This window comes from Cynocephalus volans, chromosome 10, assembly GCF_027409185.1.
Source record: "Cynocephalus volans isolate mCynVol1 chromosome 10, mCynVol1.pri, whole genome shotgun sequence".
Lineage (NCBI taxonomy): Eukaryota > Metazoa > Chordata > Mammalia > Dermoptera > Cynocephalidae > Cynocephalus > Cynocephalus volans.
In genome coordinates this window covers 31,382,838-31,398,437 of record NC_084469.1, presented here as the reverse complement: position 1 = coordinate 31,398,437, position 15,600 = coordinate 31,382,838, and the positions used below count along the sequence as shown (strand labels likewise).

General features: G+C 41.9%; 1 protein-coding gene across 2 annotated transcripts in view; it reads left to right on the top strand.

Annotated features, from left to right (window-relative positions):
* Window positions 1-15,600, top strand: part of ANKFY1 (ankyrin repeat and FYVE domain containing 1) — a 106,411-nt gene that overhangs the window by 85,161 nt on the left and 5,650 nt on the right. For both annotated transcript variants that reach the window (XR_010024565.1, XM_063109127.1), the window contains exons 17-23: window positions 222-378; window positions 1,088-1,288; window positions 3,132-3,308; window positions 11,940-12,087; window positions 12,538-12,628; window positions 12,939-13,063; window positions 14,833-14,979. Coding sequence is in view for 1 of the 2 variants with exons in the window: in XM_063109127.1 (XP_062965197.1) it covers window positions 222-378; window positions 1,088-1,288; window positions 3,132-3,308; window positions 11,940-12,087; window positions 12,538-12,628; window positions 12,939-13,063; window positions 14,833-14,979 (1,046 nt within the window). In the remaining variant the exon portion in view is untranslated. The remainder of the gene's footprint in view (window positions 1-221; window positions 379-1,087; window positions 1,289-3,131; window positions 3,309-11,939; window positions 12,088-12,537; window positions 12,629-12,938; window positions 13,064-14,832; window positions 14,980-15,600) is intronic.

Sequence of the window (15,600 nt, the reverse complement as noted above, 5' to 3'; positions counted from 1 at the left end):
CATCAGCATTTTGCGGGGAGGGAGGAGGTGATGCAGCTGGCCGGTATGGGGATTCAGACTTGTGGCTTTGGTGTTACAAGGCTCCACTTCAACCAGCTGAGCTAACCAGCCAGCCCCTATCTTTTTGTTGAATTAGATAAGGCTGCTTCTATATGTTTATTAGCATTCCCTATGGGCTAGGTGGAAGCATGGCCTTCCTTTTATTTCCCCATTCCTTTCAGTGGCTGTGATGTGAATAGTCCCAGAAAACCAGGTGCTAATGGAGAAGGAGAGGAAGAGGCTAGAGATGGGCAGACCCCCTTGCATTTGGCAGCCTCTTGGGGGCTGGAAGAGACAGTACAATGTCTTCTCGAGTTTGGAGCCAACGTAAATGCACAGGTATGTAGCTTCTCTTTTTCAGGGAGATAGATGGTAACCTCAGAATTAGGGAAATCTTGCCTTACAGCAAAGGACTTTGCAGATTCCGTGTTTCCAAACCTCTCCTTTGCCATGAACAGGGCTATGGTACAACAGATGAAGTGATGTTCTCTGAGTTATACAGCCTGCCTAGTAATTTTAATGATTTCAGGTTAGACTTTTCTTCTCTGTGCCTTTGTTGTTACTACGGTATGAGAACGATTTGTTTTATCTATTTTTCTTTGTCTCGTGTTCTCCTTTAGTTATAGACTTCCATTGAGAGTTTGGTTTAGTCTTAAACTGTGTACTGTGTTTAAGAAAAACGTTCCAATAGCTCGATGGAGCACCCCTGAGTTATGTTCCTTGATGCTTTTCAGTGTTCTAGCCTATGAAGACTTATATATGATGCCCAGTTGCCAGATAAAGAGTGGTTTAACCTTAGAACTGAGGTTGTTGATCTTCTAAAACAAATGTGTTTGTGCTGGGCCCACTGTCGCCACTGGGCCACTGGAGCATGGTGTAATGGGGAGTGGCTTTCAGTCAACATTTGGCCTCTTTAAAGCTGATTTCAAACTCAAGCTGGTAGCACTGATTCTCATAACCAAAATTTGATTTAAAAGTTATCCCCTTTATATTTTTCCTGAGTTTTATCTCTCAATTGTACATTGAAATCTGTGCCTTGTCCCCATAGGATGCAGAAGGAAGAACACCTGTCCACGTGGCCATCAGCAACCAACACAGTGTCATCATTCAGTTGTTGATTTCTCACCCTGATATCCACTTGAGTGTACGAGACAGACAAGGGCTGACCCCATTTGCCTGTGCCATGACTTACAAGAACAACAAAGCAGCAGAGGCCATTCTAAAACGAGAGTCCGGGGCTGCTGAGCAGGTGAGTGACCAGCACCCACCATTCTCCACGTTGCCTTGAGCATGGCAGTACCTGTTACATGGAGATAAACAAATGTCACCAACTAAATAGGTCTCTTTCATATAAAGATGTCTGTTTTTAAATTATATTCCCCTTTCTTAAAATGTGGTCATTTAGATGTCTTGGATGAGGTTTGACTGCTCTGCCCTGTGTGTCAGCAACCTGATGATGCCACACTTAGATGAGTGAGAAGTTGCTGGGTTCGGTAATGACAATTCTGTGGCGTGTACAACTGAGCTCATTGTTTGCTTTTGCTTGGTTGTTTAATTGCCCTAGAATGAATGACTTAAAAAGATTTAAATTGATCTTGAGGAGCTTGTGTTGTGATATTGGGCAATTTTCTGAGTGTTTTAGAGGAGTTAAGTAGTTATTCAGCTTAGCAGGCTCAGGTGTCCTTGTTCTTTGCCATTCTTTACCAGCTGCTAAATCTGATGGTGAATTGTTGAATCTGCAGCAACAGATTGGGTAGGAAATGACAGTAACAGCTGACCTGAGGTAGGTTCTGGGATGAGTTTGTCAAGTCAGTCCTCCAGAAAGTTGAATCTCCAGCCAGCACTTAGAATACTGCCAAGATTTAGAAATAGCCCTTTATTGGGCCGGCCCGTGGCTCACTCGGTAGAGTGCGGTGCTGATAACACCAAGGCCCCGGGTTCAGATCCCATATACGGATGGCCGGTTCGCTCACTGGCTGAGTGTGGTGCTGACAACACCAAGTCAAGGGTTGGGATCCCCTTACCGGTCATCTTTTAAAAAAAAAAAAAGAAAGAAAGAAAGAAAGAAAGAAATAGCCCTTTATGAAGGTGAAATGGAAACTTGGGACCTGAATGAAATGAAATTCTAGCATGGTTGAAGATTATTGCTTGTTATTTCAGGTGTCTGTACTTCCCCTTTCTTTAGCATTTTTGTAACTGTGGCTGGATTGTGTAGGCATTCACTTCACACTTGCTCAGATAGTGTAAAATGTTCAAGAATGGAGGTAGTCATCTCACGTTTCCTCTCCATCTAGTATGAAACTGGTACTGTTGATCAGAGAGAATCCTTTGCAGATACAGTGCTTGTTACATCAGCACATGCTGTGGACGTGTGTGTGAGGTAATGCAGAGTGTGTGTAGCATGTGGTGTCTCCTCTTCCACCTGAGCACTCATACTAATGACAGCTCTTATAACTACAATATCCTGTGTGGCTTGATTTGAGTCAGCTTCTGTCTGCTTTACCTCGTTGCAGCAAAGTCTGTGACATGCTGTTGGCTGTGTATTACCCTATAGCTCAGTAAGAGAAAACTTTCTGAAAATTTCTGAAGCCTTTGACTGCTCAGGGGTCAGGCTGGCATTGCAGCTGTGGTGTAAGGATGCTGGGTGCTTTTGTTTTAGCCAAAACGAGGAGACTCTCAAGGCTAGTCTCCACCTTTGCCTCTCCCCAAACATCCCAGTATTATGGTGCCTTCCTGCCCCCGTCCTTCAGGTTGTCTCTTTCTTGGCATTCTGTATCCAGTTCCTGCTGCAGGAGGATGCCAGGGCAGCTTGGATGAGTGCAGTAGCTCCATTCCTCTGACCACATGGATGGACCGTGCACTCGTGGTTATGGAAACAAATATGTAGAGTTGGTCTGCTATATGTGTAGGTCTATTGTGTTGTGGGGGTGAGGGGGGTTGGCATTTAATGTTGGTTGTTGGGAGGGAACTTCCTGGAACTGAGAGAAGGACTACGTCATGACCTCTGTAGCGGTCAGTGCAGCTTGCATGTGCTCAGGAGGCACTCTTAAAAGGGAGCCCACTGACATTTTGGTTCTCTCTTGTTGCCTTAGGTGGATAACAAGGGCCGGAATTTTCTTCACGTGGCAGTTCAGAACTCTGACATTGAAAGTGTTCTATTCCTGATCAGTGTCCAGGCTAATGTGAATTCCAGAGTCCAGGATGCTTCCAAGTTGACCCCTTTGCACCTCGCTGTCCAAGCAGGCTCAGAGATTATTGTCCGCAATTTGGTAAGTGATACAGAAACATTATTGCATGTAACATGTGGATGAAGCATGTTGTAGAATGTGTAGAATCTCATCACAGATGTCTTTCCAGGTATTGGGAAAGGCAGCATGAATTTGGGGGAGTAGTCCAATACACTGAGGAAGACAGGTCTCAAGGGCTACATATGCTAAGTGCCCAGTGGGCTGCATGGGCAGGCAGATGCTGCAGTGGGACCTTGAGGGACAACAGGATTTAGATGGCAGAGCAGGGTGGGAGCCTAAAGGGAGTGGAGATCCACTTCTGCTGTTTGCCGGCTGTCTGCCAGGTACTCACCTGGGATTTTCAGATGATCTGTCTCGGTTAATTCTCAAAACTACAGAGGAATGTAGGAAATTTTTAATATTTTACAAAGGAGAAAATGTTGGCTCAGAAAGCATTTCCACCCCCACCCCCACCCCTAAGGCTATCAGCTAGTACTGTAGATTTCAGCCATTTCTGTTTGACTCCAAAGCCTGCTTTTTCCTGCATAGCATAATGCTACCCAGGCAAGGGAAGGGTCTGAGCAAAGATGTGCACACTGGAAAGTGTATATTGTGTGTTTTATGTAGGAAAATTTGGCTGCAGTTTGAATAGAGAGTTGAAGGAGATGTGGTTGGAGAGTTAGGCGGAGACCAGATTGTGGGATATCAAACTTCAAATGAAGAACTGTGAGCAGCCTTTATCTTTAGGCAGTGGAGAAACCATTGTAAGTGTTTGAGCTGAGAGAACATGGTCCAGAGCCAAGACAGGCTCCCATCTTCTGGCTGTTGCCCCCATTAGCCAGACACAAACTGCAGAACTGACTACCGGGGTACTTGACCAGCCTTTGGTGCCCTGGGGTTTTTGTTTTCGAAAAATTTTCTAGAAAAATCTTTATGGGTTGATATGTGTTTTAGCTGAGAGAGCATTTCAAGATGATGATTTGGGGTGGGATGTGAGGGTGGTAGGGGCAGGATCACCCATGAAGAGACTTAGGGGAGGTAGTGGCAGTGAGGGTTGGACTAGAGAATAATTGAGGAGGTGGATTTGATGGGGTAGCAGCTAAGAAGGTGGCAGTAGGCCTTGAAGTAGTAGGGAATCAAGCCTCATGTTCATCAGTCTGCCTGCCTAGGGAGTTTTGAAGTTCTTCACCAAGGTTCTCTTCTTGCCTTACTAAGGCCTGACCTCACAGGTGATAGGAGTGCCTAGAAAGAGCTGATTTTTCAAAGTTCATGTGCTCCTTTCTCTCCGAACTGATGCAGCATAATGTTTGAACCTGTTTGCAATGAAACAATACCTCACTCACCTCTCTCCCTCCCCCAACTGATCCAATCTTGGGGTTATCTATGATCCCTAGCACAGCACTAGCAACCATGAATATCCCTTTATGGTATGTCCTGTCTGGAGTGTCCCATATTCACTCATAATATGTCTTGTCTATGAGTGATTTGACTGGGCACCCAGAGGTCTGGGGAGGCTGGGACTCAGAACCAGAGCAGCTAACAAGTGCCTAGATTCTCCCAGAGGCAGGTGCCTGTACACACAAAGGGGGTGGGGGGATTAGACCTCAGGAGAGGCAAGTTGGGCTCTGACTACAAGCTACAGAGTATTTTCTGTTAATAGCAACTGTCTTTGAAACTTTGCCAGAAAGCAGATGATGAATGAACCTTACTAAAAGAATAGACAAGACATTATTTAAAGGTACTTCCTGTGTTTGATTCTCTAATTCTTTGTGTTCTTTTAAAAAATAATATAAAAATAGTACATGCTCATTGTAGAAAAACTTAAAGCACATAATGATATAAAACAGAATTTCCCTTTCACTCTCGACTCTCCTTGAGTTTGGTATATATGCTTTTAAATACCTTCAAAGTGTGAAATGTTTGTGTGTGTGCATGTGCACATGTGTATCTGTACATATCTCTGTCTCCAAATGGAATCATACTGTATTAGTTTCTGTTGCTTATAACATAAATACCTGGAACTGGGTAATTCATAAGAAAACAAAATTTATTGCTTACAGTTTCTGAGGCTGGGAAGTCCAAAGTCTGGAGAACATATCTGGTGAGGGTCTTCTTTGGTGGTGGCTTTACAGCAACTCACGGGTCTCACATGGCAGAAAATGGTGGAAGCAGAGAGAGAGATTCTCACATGCTCTCCTTTTAAAGCCCTCAGAACCACACACATGACCATCATTATTAATCCATTCATTAGGGTATAGTCTTCAGAATCTAATCACTTCTTCATGGCCCCACCTTTCAATTACCATAATAGGATATCCCACTTTCAACAGTTACAGTGGGGATTAAGCTTTAGTGACTTTGGAGGGGGCATTCAATCCACTGCATACCATCTTCTAACCTGCCTTTTTTTTTTTTTTTTTTTAAAAGATGACCAGTAAGGGGATCTTAACCCTTGACTTGGTGTTGTCAGCACTACGCTCTCCCAAGTGAGCTAACTGGCCATCCCTATACAGGGATCCGAACCTGTGGCCTTGGTGTTATCCGCACCACACTCTCCCAAGTGAGCCACGGGCTGGCCCTTTTTTTAAAAAAATTTTCATTTATCAATATACAATGTAGTTGATTTTCGTGTCCCTTTACAAATTCCTCCTTTTCCTCCCTCCCTCTCCCCCCATCAACATCATATCTGTTTATTTCTCTTAACAAGTTCAAAGAATTGTTGTAATTGTTGTGTCTTCTTCCTCCCCCAACCCCTGCCGTTCATTTGTATGTTATTTATTTTTATTAGCTCTCACAAATAAGTGAGAATGTGCTGTATTTCTCTTTCTGTGCCTTGCTTATTTCACTTAAATATAATTTTCTCTAAGTCCGTCCATGTTGCTGGGAATGGTAGTATTTTTTTTTTTTTATAGCAGAGTAGTATTCCATTGTGTAGATACACCACATTTTTCTTATCCACTCATCTGATGATGGGCATTTAGGCTGGTTCCAACTCTTGGCTGTTGTAAATGGCACATCAATAAACATGGGAGTACCAGGTACTCCTTCGACATGATGGTTTCCATTCCTCTGGGTATATACCCAGCAGTGCAATAGCTGGGTCATATGGTAGATGTATCTGTAATTGTTTGAGGAACCTCCATACCATTTTCCATAAAGGCTGTACCATTTTGCAGTCCCACCAACAGTGTATGGAGGGTTCCTTTTTCTTGACATTCTCTCCAGCATTTGTCATTCTCAGTCTTTTGGATATTAGCCATCCTAACTGGAGTGAGATGGTATCTCAAAGTGGTTTTGATTTGCATTTCCTGAATGTTGAGTTATGTTGAGCATTTTTTCATGTGTCTGTTGGCCATTCATATATCTTCCCTCTGAGAAATGCCTATTCAGCTCCTTTGCCCATTTTTTAATTGGGTTACTTGTGTTTTTGCTGTTAAGTCATTTGAGTTCCTTATATATTCTGGTTATTAATCCTTTGCCAGATGTATATTTTGCAAATATTTTCTCCCACTCTGTTGGTTGTCTTTTGGCTCTGTTAATTGTTTCTTTTGCTGTGCAGAAGCTTTTTAGTTTGATTTAATCCCATTTGTTTATTTTTCCTTTGGTTGCCTATGTTTCTGGGGTTATATTCATAAAGTCTGTACCCAGTCCTACTTCCTGGAGTGTTTCTCCTGTGTTTTCTTTAAGGAATTTTATCGTTTCAGGACATATATTTAATTCTTTAATTAAATATATTAATATTATATTTAATTGATTTTTAGTTGATTTTGGTATATAGTGAGAGGTACAGGTCTAGTTTCATTCCCCTATATATGAATGTCCAATTTTCCCAGCACCGTTTACTGAAGAGGCAGTCTCTTCCCCGGTGTGTAGTCTTGGTGCCTTTGTCAAAGATCAGATGGCTATAGGTGCATGGGTTGATTTCTGGATTCTCTATTCTGTTCCATTGGTCTGTTTGTCTGTTTTTATGCCTGTCCCATGCTTTTTTGGTAGTGTTGCTGGGGGGAGGAAAGACACAACAATCACAACAGGTCCTTGATCCTGTTCAGACAAGTGAACAGATATGATGTTGTTGGGGGTGGCGGGGGAGAGGGAAGTGGGAAAGAGGAATTGGTAAAGGGACATGAAAATGAACTACATTGTATATTGATAAATTAAAATTAAAAATTTTTATAAAATAAAAATAAATAAAGTCAGGTAGTGTTATGCCTCTGGCTTTATTTTTTATGCCCAAGATTGCTTTGGCTATTCGTGGTCTTTTGTTCTTCCACATGAATGTTAGGATTGTTTTTTCCACTTTGAGAAAATTATCATTGGAATTTCGATGGGATTGCATTGAACTTGTAGATCACTTTGGGTAGTATGGACATTTCCACAATGTTAATTCTTCCAATCCAAGAGCATGGGATATCTTTCCATCTTCTTGTGTCCTCTTTAATTTCTCTCAACAGTGGTTTGTAGTTCTCATCATAGAGATTTTTCACATCCTTGGTTAAATTTATTCATAGGTATTTTATTTTTTGGTGGCTATTGTAAATGGGCTAGCTTTCTTGATTTCTTTTTCTGCCAGTTCATTGTTAGAATATAGAAATGCTTCTGATTTTTGTGTGTTGATTTTGTATCGTGCAACTTCGCTGAAATCATTTATTAACTGTAAGAGGTTTTTTGTAAAGTCTTTAGGCTGTTCTATGTATAGGATCATGTCATCTGCAAACAGGGACAGTTGGACTTCATCTTTTCCAATCTGGATGCCCTTTATTTCCTTCTCTTCCCTGATTGCTCTGGCTAGTACTTCCAACACTACATTGAATAGGAGTGGTGAGAGTGGGCATCCTTGTCTTGTTCCTGTTCTTCAGGGAAAAGCTTTCAATTTTTCTCCATTCAGGATGATATTGGCAGTGGGTTTATCATATATGGCTTTAGTTGTGTTGAGATGCTTTCCTTGTATACCCAATTTATAGGAATCTATCATGAATGAATGTTGAATTTTGTCAAATGCTTTTTCACCATCTGTAGAGATGATCATATGGTTTTTGTGTTTGATTTTATTGATGTGGTGTATCACATTTATTGATTTGTGTATTTTGAACCAAACTTGCATCCCTGGGATGAATCCCATTTGATCATGGTGTATAATTTTATGTATGTGCTGCTGTATTCTATCAGCTAGTATTTTATTGAGGATTTTTGCATCTATATTCATCAAAGATATTGGCCTGTAGTTTTCTTTTTTTGTTGTGTCTTTGTCTGGTTTTGGTATCAGGGTGATGTTTGCCTCATAGAATGAGTTTGGGAGAGTGGCCTCTGTTTCAATTTTTTGGAATAGTTTGTAGAGAATTGGCACTAATTCTTCTTTAAAGGTTTGGTAGAATTCTGCAGTGAAGCCATCCGGTCCTGGGCTTTTCCTTTTTGGGAGACTGCTGGTAACAGCTTCAATTTCTTTGATTGTTATTGGTCTGTTCAGATTTTCAGTGTCTTCTTGGCTCAGTCTTGGTAGTTTGTGTGTGTCCAAAAATTTATCCATTTCCTCCAGATTTTCAAATTTGTTGGCTTATAGTTGTTTATAGTAGTCTCTAATGATTCCTTGTATTTCTGAGGTATTGGTTGTAATATCACCATTTTCATTTCTAATTTTTGTTATTTGTGTCTTCTCTTCTTTTTTCAGTTAGCCTTGCTAATGGTTTTTCAATTTTATTTATCTTTTCAAAAAATCAACTTTTTGTTTCATTGATCTTTTGTGTTGTTTTTGGGGTTTCTATTTCACTTAGTTCTGCTCTGATCTTAATTATTTCTTTCCGTCTACTAACTTTGGGTTTGAATTGTTCTTGTTTTTCTGATTCTTTAAGATGAAGTGTTAGATTGTTTACTTGCCATCTTTCCATTCTTCTGAATTAAGCATTTAGTGTGATAAATTTCCCCCTTAGTACTGCTTTTGCAAGTATCCCACAGGTTTTGGTATGATGTGTCATTATTTTCATTAGTTTCAAAAATTTTTTTGATTTCCTGTTTAATTTCTTCTTAGACCTGTATGTCATTAAGTAGGATGTTGTTTAATTTCATTGTATTTGTATAGTTTCCAGAGTTTTGTTTGTTGTTGATTTCTAGTTTTAATCCATTGTGGTCTGAAAAAATACATGGGATAATTCCAGTTTTTTTGAATTTATTGAGACTTGATTTGTGACCTAATGTGCTGAAGAGAAGAATGAATATTCCAACTTTGTTGGATGAAATGTTCTGTATATATCTGCCAGGTGTCCAATTGGTCTAAAGTGTTGTTTAGGTCTTGTTTCTCTTGATTTTTTGTCTAGATGATCTGTCCAGTGTTGAGAGTGGGGTGTTCAAGTCCCCTTCTATTATGGTATTAGTGTCTATCTCTTTCTTTAGGTCTAATAGTGTTTGCTTTATAACTCTGGCTGCTCCAATTTTGGGTGCATAAATATTTGTGATTGTTATGTCTTCTTGTTGGATAGATCCTTTTATCATTATATAGTGGCCTTCTTTATCTTTTTTTATGGTTTTTGGTTTAAAGTCTATTTTATCAGATATAAGAATAGCTACTCCAGCTCTTTTTTTGTTTCTATTTGCATGGTATATCTTTTTCCATCCTTTCACTCTTACTCTTTGTGTGTCTTTACAGGTGAGGTGGGTCTCTTGAAGGCAGCATATTGTTGGGTCCATCTTTTTAATCCAGTCAGTCTCTGTCTTTTGACTGGGGAATTCAAACCTTTTACATTGAGTTATTATTGAAAGGTGTTGATTTATTTGTGGCATTATATTGATTTTTGTTTGGATGTTTAAATATCTTTTGTTCCTTTCTTTCTGATTTACTCATTGTCTTCTGTGTTTGTTGGTTTCTTGGAATAGTGGTAAAGTTGGGTTTTTTTTGTTTTTGTTTTTGTTTTCTCTTTATTTTACTGGTTGGTTTTGTTCTATCTTGAGTATTCATGGTAATGATGGTTGTTTTTCAGATACCAGACCTAGTACTCCAATGAGAATTTCTAGTAAGGCTGGTCATGTGGTAGTGAACTCCCATAGTTTTTGTTTGTCTGGGAAATATACTATTTGTCCTTCATTTTGGAAGGATAGCCTTGCTGGGTAAAGTATTCTTAGCTGGCAATTTTTGTCTTTTAGTATTTTTAATATATCATCCCATTCTCTTCTGGCTTTTAGGGTTTCTGATAAAAAGTCTGATGTTAGTCTCATAGGGGTTCCCTTATAGGTGACTTGTTACCTCTCTCTTGCAGCTTTTAAGATTCTCTCTTGGTCTTTGAGTTTTGCCAATTTGACTATATATAACATGTCTTAGAGAGGACCTTTTTGGGTTGAATGTGTTGGGAGATCTTTGAGCCTCCTATGTGTGAGTATCTCTCCCAATACCTGGGAAGTTTTCTCCTATTATTTCATTGAATATGTTTTCAGTGCCATTTCCTTTTTCCTTCCCTTCTGGAATACCCAGATTCGGATATTGGAGCACTTAAGGTTGTCAGTTATCTCTTAGATTTTCTTCAAGTTTTTAAATTATTTTTTCTTTTTTTTTTGTCCACCTGTGTTATTTTGAACAAGCCATCTTCAAGGTCAGAAATTCTCTCTTCTGCTTGTTCTAGCCTACTGTTTAAGCTCTCTGTTGTGTTTTCTATTTTTTTTAATGAATCCTTCAGCTCCACAAGCTCTGCTACATTCTTTTTCAGGGCAGTGATTTCTTTGTACATTTTCTCTTTCAGGTCCTGTATATTTTTTTCATTTTGTTGTGTTGTCTGAGTCTTGTATCTCATTTAGTTTCCTTAGAATTGTTGCTCAGTTCCTTGTCAGTCATTTCAAGGATGTCCTGTTTTATAGGGCCTAGAACCTTTGGTGGTGTCGTACTGTCTTGGTTTTTCATATTTCTAGTATTTATCCATTCGTGTTTAGTCATTGTGGCAAAGGCTATCTCAATCTACTTGTTCTACCCTGGTGTCTGGAGCAATATCAGGGAGTTTTGTTGATGCTCAGCTGCCTGTTCCTACCTCAGGGTCCAGGAGTCAGTGGCTGGGGCTTCTCTTGGGGGTGGGGACTCGCATGGCGTGGCCTGGGTCCTGTGCAGAGGGTGCCAGGTCTTGGAGTCACTGCCTTGGGTCCCAGGGGTCAGTGGCAGCTGGGGCCTCTCTCGGGGGCAGAGACTTCCCTGGTGGTGGCCGGGGTCCCTCCTACTTGAGGTCCTAGGGTTTGGCAGCGGCTGGGTCTTCTCTCTAACCTGCCTTTTTAAAATTAGCTGTATCATCAACATTTCCCCATGTTAATCCATAAATATTTATTATCTTAATGGCTACTTATTCTATTGTTTGTATATATTATAATTTTTATAACTAAACTTTTTTTGTCATTTTTACTATTATAAGCTGTGGACATCCTTATATAGTACAGTGAATCACTGCAGTCCTGTGCAGTTTTTATATACTAAAGTGTTAGAAGTAAAATTTCTGTGTCCCAAAGAATGTCTAACATTTTGATAGATAACTGCCGGTTTTCCCATGGCACAGGTTTTGTGGGTTACACCTCACTGGGAGCATGTGTGAGGCCCTTATGCCAGCGGGGCAGACCATCAGTCTCTGGGTGTCAGAAGATAGGCAGGCTTGACCTCTGTAAGTGGGACCTTGATTGTGGTAGAGAGGTTGCTTATGTAATCAACTTCAACAGCTTCTTGCAGGAGCCAAAGTGAATGAATTAACCAAGCACCGCCAGACTGCCCTCCATCTTGCTGCCCAGCAGGACCTGCCTACCATCTGCTCAGTCCTCCTAGAGAATGGAGTGGACTTTGCTGCTGTGGATGAGAATGGAAATAATGGTAATTGCCTCTGTGTACAGTGCTAAGTGCCTTGAGTAGTCCCTCCATTCTAGGGGTGGAGGTGCACCGCACCCTTGGGTTTGCTCCCCCTTGGGGAGGTTGGCTTTTGCAGGAACAGAGCTATGACAGGAAGTGCTCTGCTAGGAGGGAGAGCATCTCCAACCTGCCACTGACTAGGCCTTGGGCATCCCCCTCGTATGATTGGTAACCCTGGAAGCCTAAAGTGGCTTCTTGTGAAACTATTTAATCTCATCTTTGGATGACCGCTGAAGCAGAAAGCAAAGGTTTATGAGATTGCATTTATGCCTCATTCTTGGAGGCCACCAACTGAGTGGCCAGTTGCTGCTCTGACTGAGTCCCATTTAGTGGGAGGTTTGTGAGGGTGGGGAGGAGTTGAGATTTTTCTGTGTGTGCTTCTGGGCTTGCACAGTAAGAGGATTTACTCCCCAGCTCTTCATCTGGCTGTCATGCATGGTCGGCTCAACAATATCCGGGTTCTCCTGACAGAGTGCACAGTGGATGCCGAAGCCTTTAATCTGAGGTGAGTGTGTCTGGTCCAGAGCAAAGACCACGGTTGCACATCACCCAGCCTGCCAACCAGAGTTGGTGGTCGCTGGTGCCTCCCATCAGCGGCATGTACACACTGCAGAACTGGCCCCTGCTGTATTTGATCAGCTTTTGGTACCCTGGTATTTTTGTTTTTGTAAAGAAACACTTTTTAGGAAAACTTTTTTGATCTGTTATGTGTCCTTTAGATGTATGCAGCATCATAGAGTTCAGAAAATTCCATTTCTTTTGGGTATGATGGCCATGGCAGATACATACCTAACTTTTCTAACTTGTTTTATCAGAGGCCAGTCACCACTGCACATTTTGGGACAATATGGTAAAGAGAATGCAGCAGCCATCTTTGATCTCTTCTTGGAATGCATGCCTGAGTATCCTCTAGATAAACCAGATGCAGAAGGAAACACGGGTATGTAATAAGGTGTTTGTATGCCTTTGCTTCCTACGTAAACAAGAGCCCAGGCACACATGTCACTCTCTGGGTGCATTCAGCTCACTGTATTTCGGTTGTGCTCTCTGAGCATCTGTCACAGATCCCTGTCGTGGAATTTGGAGTGTCTGATTTTAGGCACAACCACATCTGAAGTACATCTAGTGCCCCAAAGCCATACCCGTGGCCAAACAGGCCTGCCCACCTGTATTTATTGCCCTCATCTGCCTTTACTCTGGTCAACTAGGGCCCTACCCAAGCTCCAAATTCCAGCAGAAGGTTAAATATAAGCCCCTCACAGGGACTTCAGAAGGAGGAAATGTGCTACAGTATGTGTTGACATGTTTTGAAAAGGTGACAAATGATATTCAGGTACATGGGATGCCTTCTTGTGGAGAACATTAATAAATATGCCTCTCGTGGTTTGCTCTAGCTACCCACAGTCACTGGGTTCACTTATGTAGCTTTCATAGCTTTTTTCACGTACTTTGCATTTGTTTTCTTGTTGAATACTCACAACAACCCTATAAAGTAAGCAATGCATATAGTTGGGTCCCATTTTTCAGGTAAGGAAACAAAAACTCAAACCGGATGAAAACCAGATCCCTGTCATCCTGGCTGGGGCTCTCCAGGCACCTCCGTTGCTGTTGCATTCCCATTTGTTCACCTTCTTGCCAGACAGAACCTCCACTGCCTGCTCTGAACCTTAACATGGGACCAAACATTGTGTCACCACTTCTTAGTCTTGGGAAGAGTTCTTGGCCTCGATACATGAATGTGTTTTTAAAGCTGACAGTGATGGGTGACCTGAGCTTCAGAGGAGTCAGCCCCAGGGAGTGAGCTGTGGACCCAGCATATACTCAGTGAACAGCAGTGCCCAGGAGCAGGTGAACAGGCAGCCAGGGAAGGGCTTCATGTCCAGGCTTCCGATTTACAGTCACCTGAGTTCAAATGCCTAGCTATGTCATATTCTAGCAGGGTGACTGGGTAAATTTTCTAACTTCTCTATGCTTGTTTCCTCATTTGATCATGGGAATAATAACCTTCATCTTATTGCATCATTTGGAGACTTAAATAATTTAAATAAAGTGCCTGGTAAAGGTGAGCAAAGGGGAGCTATTGTTAGCTGTAATTGTTGCAGGGAAGGCTATCAGGCCGTGAGGATGGCCTGACCAGAACCTGGATTTCCACTGTGTCTGCACCTGCACAGAGGAGAGGCTTCATGGGGCAGAAGTACTTTGTGGAGTATGTTCCCCATGCTGATTTCTTTTCTCTCTGTGTATGCAGCTCACAAATCTTTTAGATTTAGTTACATTGTGTGAAAAGAGCTTTCTTCTTTGTGTTGAAACCAGTGTTTCATGCCAGAGGAAGACAACCAAGACTATTTATTTTTCCTTCGTTGTCAGATCCCTACCTTAATTCTCTTGTAGCCAGAGCTCTACAGGGGAAAGAGTATATCTCTGGAACTATAGCTGCTTTACAATCCCTTGGCTCGTGGCCAGATCCTTTATTGGAAGATGCTGCAGATACTCTATGGAGGTCTCACCAGAGCCTCAAGGACCCGTGTGTGTCTGTGGGGACTTGCCTAACAAATGTCTAGTGATTGTTGTTCTTGTCTACACTGATAACTCCCACCTTAATGTGACTGTCAGCAGTCTGTCCTGTCCTTGGCTGTCCTCTGCCTACTCTTTGGCAGTGCCAGGCTGGGCCAGATGGGAAGTAGCCCTGCCTATGGTTTTGTTTTCCAGTGCTGCTCTTAGCATACATGAAAGGAAATGCCAACTTGTGCCGTGCCATTGTCCGATCTGGTGCTCGCCTTGGGGTGAATAATAACCAAGGAGTCAACATTTTCAACTACCAAGTTGCCACTAAGCAACTTCTGTTTAGACTATTAGGTGAGTGGCTTACTTTGTGTTCTTTCACTGCAAGCCCAGTTACAGTGTTGATTATCTAGATGTATTAATGATCTTTAAATCCCATAATGACTTATTTTAAGACCTGAACCAGTAGTTTCCATGCAGCGTATGGGATTATTTCTATGAATGGGATGAAGGGCCCTTCAGCAATGTTGGGACGGTCACTGTTAGCAGGCCCCTGTCAATTTTACACTCCCTCTGAACATTACAGGAATCCACAAGCTCCAGACAGGTCACCCTTACCAAGTCTCCTGGCTGCTTATCTGTGCACTCATCCTCCTTTGGCTGATTCAGATTCTCTGCAGCCTTCAAACTGGCCTCTGCATCCTCCTCCATGGCTTCTTCCTCCTCCATGTTTCATTTGTGCAGAGGAGCACTTCACTCTTGAAGATTTGTAGAAGCGAGTCTGTTCTCTTCCTTGTTGAGGACGTGGAAAGAATCAGAGTGTCTTGAGTGCCTGTGTGTGCCTGTGCTGTGTCATCACCCACAGTGGAGACAGACTGGCAGAGAAACATGCTCAGAAATACTCAGTAGCCATGTAATCTTGATGTAGGTGACTTGCCCAAGGCCACACAGCTGTTTTGTGGCAGAGCCAGCATT